This window comes from Vipera berus (assembly GCF_964194415.1).
Source record: "Vipera berus genome assembly, chromosome: 3".
Taxonomy (NCBI): Eukaryota; Metazoa; Chordata; class Lepidosauria; order Squamata; family Viperidae; genus Vipera; species Vipera berus.
The window spans coordinates 48993036-49007879 of record NC_138204.1 but is presented as its reverse complement, the minus strand read 5'-3'; the positions used below and the strand labels follow the sequence as shown (position 1 = coordinate 49007879).

Genomic DNA, 14844 nt, shown 5'->3' with positions numbered 1-14844 from the left:
TCCAGAGATCATTCACCAAAGCGACTAATGCCGTCTCCGTGCTGTACCCGGGCCTGAAACCCGATTGGTACGGGTCCAGATAATCCGCTTCATCCAGGACCAGAGGGAGCTGATGCGCCACCACACTCTCAACAACCTTCGCAAGAAAGCGAAGGTTGGAGACTGGACGAAAGTTGTTCAAGACAGCTGGGTCCAAGGCAGGCTTCTTGAGGAGAGGTCTCACCACCGCCTCCTTCAAGACGGTGGGGAAATTACCCTCACTCAAAGAAGCAGATATCACCGCCTGGAACCAGCCTCGTGTCCTCTCCCTGGCTGCATAAACCAGCCAGGAAGGGCACGGATCCAATAAACATGTGGTGGAGCTCAACCTCCCCATAATCCTGTCCACTTCATCAGGGGTCACAGAATCAAACTCCTCCCAGATAACATTGACAAGACCGCCCGTGTCCTGATCGTCAGACTCTGCCCAGCTGGAGTCCAAACCGGTCCGAATCCGAGCGATTTTATCCGACAGATGTTGAACAAACTCCTCGGCACGACCCTGCAAGGGATCCTCCCTCACCTCCTGATTAAGGAGGGAGCGAGTCACCCTAAACAGGGCGGCCGGGCGATTATCTGCGGACGCGATGAGGGCAGAGAAGTAATTGCACCTCGCTGCCCTCATCGCTGCGAGATAAGACCTAATATAGGTTCTTAACCGCAACCGGTCGGATTCGGATCGGCTGGACCTCCAGCAGCTCTCTAGGCCCCGTTTCCGACGCTTCATCTCCCGGAGCTCCGCAGAGAACCATGGAGCTCGATGGGATCTGCACCGGGTCAGGGGCCGCAGGGGTACAACTCGGTCCAGTGCCTCAGTGGCTGCCCTTTCCCAGGCTTCCACTAAGGCATCCGCCAAGCTGTGAGCGACGAAGGCAGGTGGGGATCCCAGCGCTGCCTGGAACCCGAGAGGGTCCATTAAGCGTCTGGGGCGGTACCATCTAGTTGGTTCCGCATCCCCACGGTGGGGGGTGGCAAGACGGAAGACCAGCCGCAGGAGGTGATGATCGGTCCATGACAGGGGCATAATAAATGGAGAGCCCCCACCAAGATCATCCAACCACCGTCCAGATAAAAAAACCAAGTCAAGGGTGTGGCCTCCCTCATGAGTTGGTTCAGAAATTACCTGCGTCAGGTCCATGGCCGTCATGGAAGCCATGAACTCCCGGGCTAACTCAGATGACCCTCCCAGGGATGGTAGATTGAAGTCACCCAAAACTAGAAGTTTGGGGAACTCAATCACCAAACCGGAGAGGACATCGAGTAGTACGGGCAGGGCTGCCGCTGTGTGACTAGGCGAAACGTACACCAGCAGCAAGCCCAACTGCACCCCGAACCAAACCTCAAAAAGAGAGACTCACACCCGACTATCTGAGGAACGGTGGTCTCCCGCGGACATAAGGTCTCCCTAATAACAACCGCCACTCCCCCGCCCCTACCTTGAGCCCGAGGCCGGTGTAACGCTCGGAAACCTGGTGGGCAAAGGTCAACCAAAGGGACCCCACCCTCTGGACCCAACCAGGTCTCGGTGATACAAGCCAGGTCCGCATGCTCACCCTCCACCAGATCCCGCACAAGGGGAGCCTTATTAACCACGGACCTGGCATTCAGGTACACCAGCCGGAGCTCAGGAGGCTGCACATCCTCGCTCCCGGCACCTCGGGAAAGAACCAGAGGGTCGGAGCGCCTCACCGCTTGCAAACAGCGGAGACGGCCCTCCCGGTAACGATACGGCCCTCTGTCCATACGCCTGCTGCCATACCCCAGTGTCGTGGGAATCAGTAATCCCACGACCCGCTCCCGAGCCCCAGATGTAACCACAACCCGCTCCCCCCGAACGCCATCAGACCCAGGCCTGGCCTGCAACACGGTTGTATGGCCACCCCCCACAGCCAGACAACCACTACCCCCCACCCCCCTCCCCAACCCCCTAAAAAATTTGACTAAAAAATTAACCAGGGGCCTCTTATTAAATTTATATTGAGAGCCCCTGGCCTTACCCGCCAGGTAATATGAACAGGATTGATGACTGCAAGGCTAAGAAATCCTCATATGGTCTTATTTATTTATTTATTTATTTTATTTTAATCCCATTTATATCCCGCCCTTCTCCGAAGACTCAGGGCGGCTTACACTCTAATCAATGTGCTTAGCAATAGCCTTCATTCTATGTATATGCCTACTTATAGAATATAACACTTTTTACTCATTCATTACTCAAAGTAGAGATGTAATAAATATATACCGTACTTTTCTGGATTTGTTGCAGCATTTGTGGCACTTTAAAAATTGGCATAAGGTCTGGCTGATTATATCTAATTCATCAAAGTAAGCTGATAAATAAAATTCCTTTTAACATTGTTTCAGCTAAAAATCTGAGTCTTGTGTGGAAAACCTTTAAGAGAGCTTCAAGCACTGCACTTAGGATTCATAAAGTAGCCCAGCTTTCTTGTCCCATAATAAATATGCCATTATGCAATATGCATATGATTGCATTTGCTATAGTGCAGGGGTGTCAAACTGCCAGCCCGTGGGCCCGATGCGTCATGACGAAACCACGCCCACCCCATTGCCGGCAATGGGGAAAAAGCTCGATACGTCGCGTGACGTCACATGACGTTGCGAGTTTGACATGCCTGCTATAGTGGAATATGCTGCAATGCCATGTATTAAAAATCCTTACCATACAAATATACTGTATACTAGGAAGTAAGCTTTACTGAATACAGTCATATTTATGTCCTAATATGTAAGATTCAACAGTAAACTTGTTCTAGTTTTCCTGATTATTGTTATGCATAGAGTAGAAATCTGTTTTGCTCTTTTGCAGCTTCCCTCCACTTGGGATATTCCTTATGCTGATATGGTAATTTCAGAGTGGCTGTCATTATAGGCGAACAAAGGTAATAATCCCTTATTAAAGAATATAATTTAAAGTTTTTAAATGTCAGTTTTGAGCTTAAGTGTATTTGCATACTGCAGACCAGATTTTGAGTAGTCAAAGCAATACATGCAGAGATTTACCTTGTAAAAGCCTTAGATACTAATACTGGATATATATTTAAAGTTTAATTGTGAAATACATTAATGATCAGTGGATGTGTATTACTCTTTTCAGTCTCAAAGCAATGAATATCTGGAGTACGAGTTTAAATCTGAGTTTTCGCTAATATATTAAAATCACTACTGACTTTTGGTGCTTCATCTCTATTCTTGTACTTATTTCTATAGCAGAGGTCACCAACATTTTTATGCTGGTGGCACGGAGGGAAATTTGCACATGTGAACAGGGCCGCATACACCTGCACAGTGCTAAGGGCCCTGTTCATGCATGCAGGCCGCTGCTGCTAGCCCCACATGCATGTACATAGCCATGCAACCCACACAGTGCTAGCAGCCCTGTTTGTGCATGCATGCAGTGTGCATGTGCAAATGGGCCACACAACCCACCCATGCTAGCAGCCCCATTTGCACATGCGTGCAGGTGCTAGCCACTGCCGCTTCTAGCTTTGCACGTATGCACAAATGAGCTGCGCAACCCACACATGCTATTGGCCCCATTTGCGCATGTATGTATGCGCTAGCCACTGCCTGCTAGCCCTGCATGCACATGCAAACTGGCCATGCAACTCGCATGTACTAGCAGTCCTGTTTGTGCAGGTGCTAGCCACTGCCGCTGCTAGCCCTGCACGTAGTACAAACAGGTCTGCAGACGCGAGCATGAGTGGGGGTGAATGTGCGCACACATGTGCGTGCACTGGCTAGCCTGTCCCATGGCCCGGTAGCCAGTAGGGCACGGCCCGGTAGTGGGCCGTGGACCATAGATTTGGGACCCCTGCTATAGGACTTCATGTTTAAAAATATGAATAATTAAAGAGTCAGATGAGGTTTGTTAAGGGTCATGAGCTTAATAATAGTTTGTAGAAGACTTAATTAGCCTGTAAATTATTCCAGACTATAATTTCATAAATATTGTGTGATAAATACTGTGCTGCAAGAAAACATTAAAATTACATTTCAAGGATTGTTATAGGTTGTTCTTGGAAGACTTAAGTGACTGGTGCACAAAATCTGCACCATTAGGTTGGCTGAGGTTATAATTTCTTCAGAAAAATAAAAATGTATACTTTCTTGTCTTCATGAAATGAATTATGGTATGTTATTTCACTCCTGTTGTGTATTTTTTTAAAAAGAACAGCATAGAATGTTGTAATGGTTTACCTATACTGTTAGATGAATTGATCAGTTAGGATAATATGGTTAGTAGCACATGCCTACACTGCTCAATTTAAAAACAAAAATATTAAAATCTGGGTAAAAGAAGAAGGTAAGGTGTCCCCTAGTCTTGTCTTAGTTACGCTGGTCTTAAAGGTTTTCTGGCCTGCTAAGAGCATTAAGTGCCAGTTAGTATAATTCTGTGGCATATGAAGGTTTGTTAGCTTGAAGCAGTATATGCAAAATAGGTATAAAACATTAATATATGTTTTTATATATGAATTTCTGCTGAACAGCTACATGATATGTAGCTTGTTGACAGAGATTAAGTTATACTATCTATATCTTTATGATTTGAGTTATTACTTTTATATAAGAAATTTCTTCTAAGTTAGAATTTTAAAAAGCAAATTATCTGGGCATCTATTTGTTTTCTTTGCTAATTATAAGGGAAATCTATGATTGTTTGCAACTAAATCACCATCATTTAATTGGAACTATAAATGGATTTGGCTATGTATTTGAATAGATTACATAAATATATTACTTTTGATTGAACATTGTCAGGATTGGATCAGATAATCTTCCAATATTATATGTTTTCATGTATGTGTTCTGAATAATTATATATAAAAAGCTTCAATAATTATATTGTGAAATTTGAGAGACTGCTAAAATCTTCTCTCTTCTTGCATAAAGAAACAGGTTACCTTTAAAAAAATATAAAATATATGAAATCAATCTGCAGTTTTAGAATTAAAATATGCTCTTTATAGAGCTAGAGTGTGCAAAACGAGTAATATAATTGTCCTGTTGCACAATTAATATTTGTAGTGTTTTAAAGGATTGGTTCCATTAAGGTTTTGCTTTTATATTTGTAGAAAAGTAAATCAGTCTTCTCTATGTATTAACAAGAAGAAATCCAACACTAGTGGTGTCCTAGTCCTATTAATAACTTTGGAAATTAGGAAGCATTCAAATTTCTATAATACTTTTTGGTATATTATATTTAATTTAAACTTATAATGTTTTCCTTCTAAAATAATTTTCTGGTGTTCTATTAATGTCAGTGTAATATTAGCAGTAGTGACATATAATATGGTAAGAAACATGAAAGATGATGCAAGGAATGTTGTTCCTCTAATAGACTTCAGATTTATGGAATACTGAAAACCAATACAACTCTCTATACTTTGCAAGAACATTTTTCCTACTGTGTAAAGGCAAAACATGCTTGAACTACTTGAAATTACATCTGCAATTTTTTAAAAAACAATTATCGCCAATATCTATTTCGCTAAGCTATTTGAGGAAAGTCATTGGATAAACAAATTTATTGGGGAATGTATCATATCTTGCAACAATTTTCTGAATGGCCACTATGAGGGTAGAAGTTAATACCATCCTTTCAATATTTTATTTTACTATTAATCTCACTATTGTCCTGCCCATAAAAAATAAAAAAACAAGAACAAATTGGATGTGTATTTAAACTCCTTGTATCAGGGGTAATGTACCACACATCTGTAGCATGTTCCCCAAAGCATATATTGCAATCAGTATGTTAGTTTTAAGACTATAAGATTCTTTTTTTTTCTTCTGATGCAACAGATTAACGTTGTAATTTTTCCTGGCATTTACAAGTATTTTCTAAAGGAGGCTTTATGTAGGATGTGTATATGATGAGAGCAACATTATTCAGAGTTTAAGCAATGGGAAACTTCTTCCTAACTGTTTTAATCTCAGTTATATTCAGAAAACAGGAAGGAACACATCACTCAGTTCTTTTTTTTTTTTGCTATCCTAATTCTAATCCCGATTTTTTACTTTTATCTTTAAAATATTTTTCAAACTCTTACTTAAAAAATCTGCATGCTTTTTTTCTTGTAAGAAAAATTCTCAGTCATAGACTGATAGAGCTGGAAAGCGTCATTTAGACATTGAATCCAACCCTCTGTTCAGTGCAGGAATCTTGATCAAAGCAGTTGTGACAGATGACTGTGCACCCTTTGTCAGAATGCATCCAGTGATGAGAAACCCACTTCCTCTCTGCGCCTTTGGTGCCGCTATCAGACAGCTCTTACTTAAAAGGCATTTTTCTTTAATGGTTAACAAGAACATACTATCCTGTAATATAAAACTAATATTTTATATCTGCACACTGCATCCTTAAACAACAAATCTTGGTTGTGTTCTGGGTGAGATCTTTTCTTTAAATTTGTTTTCCAATTCAGTATTCTCTTTTCTTCCTATAATACATGTATTAGTCATTATAATCCTACATTTTTTTTCTTTGAAACTCTGTATGTATTCCATGGAAGTCTGCAAGTTGCATTTAGGAGCAGTTGCAAAATATTACCAAAACATCCAATATACTGATTTGCATTTGGGGCAGAAAGGACAGGATAAAAATATTACAAATGTCATGCTTTATTTACTCTTACTATGATGCACTAGTATAACTATGCACAGTAAACTGCAACTTTAATTACAGTTTTATATTTAGCATACAACCATCATTTTATTTGTGCTTACTGAAATATCAATTTCAGTAAACAGAGTCCTTTGTACTGGCAAGAGAGTGTACTGGGATAAATGAGTAAGCAGTGATCATTTTAGTTTTCAGAGGGACAAACAATATTCCATGTCTATAGAAACATTGTATTGCAATCTTTTTTTAGTTGGTTGGAAAATGAAATAAAGTATTCATTTAGTAAACAAATCTGTTTTAACATTATATGTAGACAATCCCATAGCAAAGGACTAAAGCACACATCTTTTGGTGACCATTTCTTCCCAATTTCAGCATTGTTTTCCAATTCAGTAGTATTAAATGTTTGGTGTTTGTGTGTGTGTGTGTGTGTGTGTGTGTGTGTGTGTGTGTTTCTGTCTTGTCTCTGTGTGTGTGTATGTGTCTGTCTGTCTGTCTCTCTCTGTCTGTGTGTGTGTGTGTGTGTGTGTGTGTGTGAGAGAGAGAGAGAGAGAGAGAATGGATACACCTAATTGAAGGTAACTCTTTCAAGTTATGCTTCTGGTAATTTCATGGACATGCCATTCAGTTTTCTTTGCCTATAATTTTGGAATTCCCAAGTAATCCTCAATCCAGGTAGTAACCAGGCTTAGCTTCTGAAATTGGTATGTGCTGCTATCTGCTAATTATATATATTTTAAACTATGTCTGGGAAAGAATCTGTTACACACTCCCTTTTATTTGTAGTTTTCCTTTGAGACCTTTAGTGATGCATATTGAAGAAAGCATGATGGATGGATTTGTGGTTTTTGTTTTTGTGTACAAATAAGTAATGTGATAGATTAAAAATGTCTTTATTTAAATTCATAGTATATTTATGTATCACCAGATACTTGTATTTGACAGATTTAGATTTTATTTTTCATTCAGAAGGTCAAGGCAAGATACATTGCATTCCCTCTCTCAGTTGTCCCTAAGGAAAAAAGGTAGGTTGCACTAAGAAATAGTGACTAGCTAAAAGTCATAAAGGGAATTTCTGTCAGAGGTGGACTTAAACCTTGGTCTTCCCAGTCTAAGTTCAGTATCCTTTCCAGTACACTCTTGTTTTCCCCATGGAACTAGTTTTTCTTGGTTGCAATATTATAAGGGTATGTAAATTGTTCATGCATTTATTCACTCATCTTTGCTTTATACACTGAAAATGTTATTTTGATTGAGAGACGTGATGGTGCTGATATGGTTGGTGAAAGAAGTAAGAAATAATTGCTTTGATAATTCAGTAAGTCTTAATAATTTGTAGAAGGGCAAAAAGCTTGGTAAAGATTTGCTGCTGGATGAGATATGTGTTTAAAAAAGAAGATGGAGTAAAGCAAGGAATAGCTACCACTGATACAATGCTGTAAGGCAGAGAGAGATACAGTAGATAAAGGTTGTTAGATTAATATAGGGATGGACAAAATTGTGTTGGTTTAGCACAGGGGTGTCAAACAACATCATGTTGTATCGCGACTTATCTCTGTTGCCAGCGATGGGGTGGGCGCGTTTTTGGCATGATGCATCCAGCCTGCGGGCTGGCAGTTTGACACCCCTGGTTTAGCATAAGGTTGCTGCCTCCCAATTCAAATACCCTTAGTGTTATGATAACACCCTCTGTGACTTTATACTGGATATGTATACTAATAATATCATGAATATTTAATTGGTAAAACTGTGGAAAATAAATGTTATAGTTCTTAGGTTGTCTGTACAACCTCAGGCAAGATTTTGTGGGGACAAGGAAGAATTTTTTTTTAGTCTTGTCAGGTCTTTTCATTTCCTGAACCACATGCCCTTTTTCTCATTTTTCCAAGTTAACCTTGTACCATTGTACCAAGCCTGGAAAATTGATAAGACTACTTCTGAGTGATCCTCCAGCTGGGAAGCCAATAGTAATGAAAGTAATGAAAAACAGAAATGAAGGCAAACCATGGACTGAAACTGTTTGAACATGGACTAGATCCTGATTAAAGACTTATGATTTGTTTCAGCAGGTGGTAGGATCTGGCTGGCTGTGGGCTCATTCCTACAATTTCCTTATCCTGGTTTGGTGATGATTCACATATTGGTTGTTCAGGACCATTCCTCACAATGGAATCTCTATCTCATTGCCAGCATTCTTCTGTGGTAGGCTGAAGCCAAATCAGGAAGATAATATTTTTCACTAATGAAACAGTAAAACATTGTGTGTCACATAGAAAAAACCTCACAAATGTCAGCAATCTGCAGGGTGCCCTCTACACATTCTCATTCCACATTTTCCATTGTGGGAATTGTGAAGAATGTATACTACTCATATGCCTTCCAAATCCCTTTGGTGCTCTGCTTTCTCGCAGAAGCTGATCCCAGGTTGGCTCTGGCCTTTCTCACTAGTGGGAAGGTAGAGAATACGTGCAAGTGAAATTAATGATGATAATAGCAATGGCAGCAGGCTTTGGGGCAGACAGAGAGAAGGATGGATAACCAATTTTGGTGAACAGAAGTTGCAGTAGCACGGCATGGCGTCAGCTGATGTGTCCAGTAGCCACTCTTGTACAGTAGCATTGGATTAGGCTCTCATGCTTTACTTTTCTTGGGAGGCATCAGGTGTGGCAGTGAAAGTATAGTATGCTGCTAAGAGAGTAACTGCTAGCTGCAAGAAGGGAGAAGGATGCCTAGGAGCATATCACTTTAGGAATAGAAAGGTGTTGGAAGCAAGATTTCTCACTCCCAGTGGACCCCAGTCTATATCCTAAAGATGTAGAGATAAGAAAACAAAGCTAAGATTGGTTCTTTGTGCTGGGAAAAAGCAATATGCAACATTATCTCTTGCTGCAAACATTCTTTCTTCCTAGTCCAGATGAACCAGTTATCAAATAGGAAATGTGCTTTTTTGTATGCAGGGAGTTTTATTAATTTTGCTGCATAATTGTGGCAACAGTATCAGTGTTGGGGCAAAGATATGGGAAGTGATATATGGTATTTTTTGTCTTAGGGGTAGGAAGAAAGCAAATCCATAAGGATGTGTGCCTAAGCACCTTATCTGGTCTTGGAAGCTAAAGAAGGTCAAGGTTGGTTAGTATATGGATGGGTTAATAAAGCAACTTGAAAGAAAACAATAGAAAATCACTTGTATATTGTTACATGTATGTGTCCAACTGATATGAAAAAAAACTTTATTAACCTACATGATGATGAAGGGAAGCATCTAATGGAATTTTTGAGCTGATAAAAAGTTTTGCATATTTGGTTCTATAAGAAGAAAGTATAGATTGAGAGCCCATTGGTTAATCTGCAGAGCCTGTTGTGATTCAGGGTCAGCCTGTGGGTTCGGCAGTTGGGTCGGACGATTCAGAGGAGGAGGAGGGGGGTGTTGGAGAGGTTGCTGAGGGTGTTGGAGAGCTTGCTGATGAGAGCCCTCAGCCAGGCCCCTCCCACCTGGTTACTACGCAGACCCAGCTGTGTGAGCCTGACAGCGTGGATGAAGATGACCCACAGCTGGCCCTGTTCAAGGACACCCGACGCAGGAGGCAGTCAATCAGGAGTAAACAGAGGAAGGCAATGGGGCACCTCGGAAGGAGGCAGAGAGAAGCCACGCCCTGAATTGTTTAAAAGGGGAATGCGTGGGAGGGCTGGTTTGCTGACGGCAACCGTTTGAATAGCTCCTGTTTCATGGTTTGTGTCTTGTTTTGCTCTGTTTGCTTTTGTGTTCATAAATTTGGCAGGCTTAGTTCCAGCCTCTTGCCTTCTTGTAAAGGGGTTGCCCCTGCCTTGTCTGCAGGGCCGGTAGTAGGCTGGTACAGAACAGAGCCCTTTACAAGAAGTATCACTCATATGTCTGGTGATTTAAGTGTTGTGGTTCAGATTTAATAGATGTAAAGTTGGCCTCTGTCCAATTATAACAGATATTTTTGAGTAGTGTAGCCTGAATTAAGATAAGGTCTTAACTAATGTAATTAGATGGGCTCCTTCTCCTTAAGGCAGATAGAACCTTTTTTTAAAAATGCAGGTAGTCCTCGAGTTACCAGATTTTCTGTCACTAATTGATGCAGTTGTAAAGAAGAAATTAATACTCTGGCTTAAAGGCAGCAAGAACATATAAAATACTTTCTCAAGTAAGTACTGCACATCCAGACAATAGGGGCTTTGGAGATTCTTTTTGTGTTTTTCTCTCTCAGATGCTTTTGAAGATGTTGACTTTGCTGCTGTGCCTGTGGAATGGATGGATGCTTGTTTCTGCAACTCAGAATGCGTCTACCATCCCCGTGAAACTGTGGGCTTGTTTTCCAAAAGGAGAAGTATCTGAAATAAAGTTGATATGTCGCATGCATGGATTATATGCCAACAGTTCCAATCCCGGAGTGTTCCAGAGCTTGTACATATTCCATGCTGCTTCAGACTCAGTCAACTGCCATTGGAGAGATTTGGCTAATTGTACTGTCAAGGCCAGTGGAGAAATTGGACATTTTTGTTATGACATGCAAATGGACAGTTCAAGTTTTCATATTCCTGTTTCATGCCGACCTTTGCCAACACATTTGGACTCTCGCAGAACTGGAAATAGCGTAACCCAGGACAATTCATGTGACATTGCTCTAATTTCTGCTGCTTTATGGAAATACGGTGCACCATTGCATCTCAGAACTATTGTTGGATCCCAACATGATAAATTTCTTAAAAATCACTTGCAGCTATCCTTAATTTCACCTTCTGGAAAAAAAATCACCCAAATGATTGTTAATTGGGAATCACATGACTGGGAATTAAAGGGAACAGACTTAATTAGACAGGGACCACCAGATTGGGTAGTTCCAATTAAAGGAACACATTGTGATCAAAGAGCATCCTTCATTAAGTTTAAATTCTACGGTCATATTTCCATAACAGAAAAAAATAGTGAACAAGGATTGTATCAGCTAGAACTAGGCTTTCAAAATAAAACAGTTCTTCAGTTTAACCCACTGATTAAAGACCTCCTTTCACTGCGTCATATGAAAAATCCAATTATTGGATCTCATGTATTAAAATTAGATCAGCCTGAGCAAATTGTTAGGAACCCACAGACCTCTCTGAAGGAGGTACAGATTAATTTTGAAGGTTTGAATGTATCACAGAAAGTGCCCCAGTGTTCTCCCTTTCTTGATATTAGCCACAGAGGTTGGATAGAATGGGTTAAAATGTGGGAAGGAGCATACCGTAGAGAAAGAATAAAAAGGGGATTGTTGGATTGGATTGGCCCCCTGGGGGCAGGAGTTTCTTTTATAGATGCAGCCAACATAGAAGTATTAGCTAATAAGCTTTCATATTCCACAAAACAAATAGGAAAACTTACTGCCCCATTAACCAAATCTTTCTCACAACTCACAAAACAACCACAAGCGATCAGTAAAGTGCTTCCAGTCTGGGAAACAATTTTAGAAAATGATAACATATTGATAGTCTCTGGGATTCAGTCTCTCCAAAATAATGTTTCCTTGGCTTTAGCATGTGAACAGGCCCAGGCAATCACCCAAAATGTAATCATGGATATGATTCGAGAAGCTAGGGCAGGAAAAATTCCCATGGAGGTAAGCAATTTAATTCGACCAGAACTCACACCAGGTGAAATTGCTTTAGAAGCTTGGTGGAGACTGCTAAATGCATCTTATGACTCAACTCAAAATACACTGCGATTATTCTTAATAACTGTGGAGGCCGCTCAGATTATTCCTATCTATCCAATAGTGCCCCTGGGATTCCAGATTGACAGAGACTTGGTCATGTATTCCAGAGACTCTAATAAATGGGCACACTTGAAGGATGGTGAGTGGCAAAGTGTTAACGTGCAGGGCTGTGTTAAAAAAGAGAATTTAGGCTTTGTATGTGATGATAACAGCTTAGAAGAGCACCACGAATGCTTTTCTCCTCAGCTTATAAATAACTCTCATTGTTCTTTTGATGTAGTCCAAGAAGAAATGTCTACTGTTGTATATACTGGCAAGGGCTGTATTTGTGTTAGAACTCCATGTGAATTTATAATCGTTAATAGTGTCATCATCCAGCCTATGCTGCCATATATCAATCGTTGCTTTTGCAATATTAGCATGATTGTAGGATGTGATTTCCAATTTCGAGTACCTGTTTGGACTGTGCAACATATGAAAGCCTATCCCTCTTTATATAAAGAAATATTTCCTATTTCACTTGGCCTTGGCCTTTCTACTCTTAAAAATCTGCTTTCTCACCCCTCTCTCAAGCAAGAATTATTGAAACTCAGAGATCTGGGTGAAAATGCTGCTCTTGAGATTCACCACAACAATCAGGAAATTGCCCAGATTGTAGCAAAGGTTACATCAGCTGGAGACCATGCCTGGTGGGAGGTGCTCCTGGGATGGTCACCAAGTTCAAATGGAGTACTAAATATTGCTCTACACCCTATTGTGATGATTTTAATCTTTCAAGTTGCACTGGTGATTGGCTTATTGGCATTGGTTGGGTGGATGAAATGGCAAGCAAGTAGATTGCATTATCTACAGAAGCAGATAGTTTCTACCAAAACCAAAGTGTGACGGAAATACTTGCCAGGCCACCTAAATGTTCAATTGCTAAATGTCCACCACTTATAGAAAAGAATATTTGTTTGCAAGCGTTGTGTGCTAGCTTTTGTTGTTGTTAAGGAAAAGTGAGTATCTTAGTGCCCAAATCTCTTGGGTACACAAAACCAAAAATTCCTTGTATCCCAATGCAGACAGGGTTGCTATTTACAGCTTTATAATTGATAACATTATATATGTTTCACTCACTGTTCTATTGGTAAATACCCCAGTTAAATATTTAGTGCTCTTCTTTTCTGGAAATAGCTTGGGCATTTCTACTTTTCTATTTGTCATAGAAAACCTTGATATCCTTGGTAGAGAGATGATTCTGCTGCTTGAAAGCACCAAAAAAAAAACAGTATTCCATTTCTTTTTACTTCAGATGATGCCTTAACACAGTGTGAAAAAAATGACTTAATCCTATCATTGAAGATCCTTCTTATGCATATGTTAACTCTCAATGGACACTGCCTGACAGCTTTAGCTCACTGCAGTTCATTCTCTTTTAATATCTTCCTTACTTCAGAGATATTTTGGTTGTGATTTTATCTATTACTGTTTTTAATAAAAATGTTATTTTGTTCCTGCGTCTACTTTGTTTTAATTCATGAGAATGCAAGGATGACCTATTGAATACACACAAGTGATCAATATTTAGATTCTGATTATTAAAATCGATTGGCACCTTGCTCCTTTTGATTCATGAGCAGGCACAGTAAGGAAGGTAATTAACTTCTCAGCTTTCTTAGAGGTTCACAAATGTTTTGAGGCTGATAAGCAACTTTAAGGGAAATCTCAGCAATTTTTACTGACTTTATACTCACATAAAGATGATTGGCTGACTTGGGCAGTTATTTGGTTGCTTTGGCTAATTATTCTTGATGCTGCAATGAAGTTTGGTTCTGGTGATTTTTTAATAAATGGATTGAAACTTGGTCCTTTTAAAATATTAGATATCTGAGAAACTTAAGGTGAAAAACAGGTTTACATGTTTTTGATTACAATAAAAACACTCTGGGTATATATCTCAAGCTGTGATGGAGTGGCTAGTGAAAGTACGACCGAACATTTCAGATAATAGTGACAAAATTATAACCATACACTTTAATATATCTTTAATATCTAAAATCATAAGAGTATGTCTGATTTATTTTGGCTATGTCATGCGTGCAAGTTTATTGAAGAAGGCAATGGTGCTAGGAATGGTTTGTGGAACAAGATGAAGGGGAAGCAAAGAATATCCTGGCTTGATAATATCAAATCTGATACAAAGTTGAACGTGCAACAATTGAAAGAAGCTGTGCTTGATAGAGTAGAATGGAGACAACTTGCCTATAAAGTCACTAAGAGTCAGACACGGTTGGTTAAAACAGCAATAACTTTATCTCACTGTTGAATCAGTAATCTAGTGATTGTCTGGTCATATTATTTTAATAATATAAATCCAGATTATATCATATGTAAAAGTCCTAATAAAAGCAATAGTGACCAGTTTTCTCTTAAGGAAAAAAAAACATGTTCAGATAAATAGCT

The 14844-nt window shown here is 40.0% G+C and overlaps 1 protein-coding gene across 2 annotated transcripts in view; it reads left to right on the top strand.

Moving 5' to 3' along the window:
* PPARD (peroxisome proliferator activated receptor delta) overlaps positions 1–14844 on the top strand; it is a 52215-nt gene that overhangs the window by 14641 nt on the left and 22730 nt on the right. The window contains exons 3-4 of one of the 2 annotated variants that reach the window (XM_081325208.1): positions 2867–2939; positions 10915–13894. In XM_081325208.1, coding sequence (XP_081181334.1) covers positions 10915–13284 — 2370 coding nt within the window. In that variant the 5' untranslated portion in view covers positions 2867–2939 and the 3' untranslated portion in view covers positions 13285–13894. Of the gene's footprint in view, positions 1–2866; positions 2940–10914; positions 13895–14844 lie in introns of those variants that run through there. The other variant, XM_081325209.1, reaches the window with a different exon arrangement.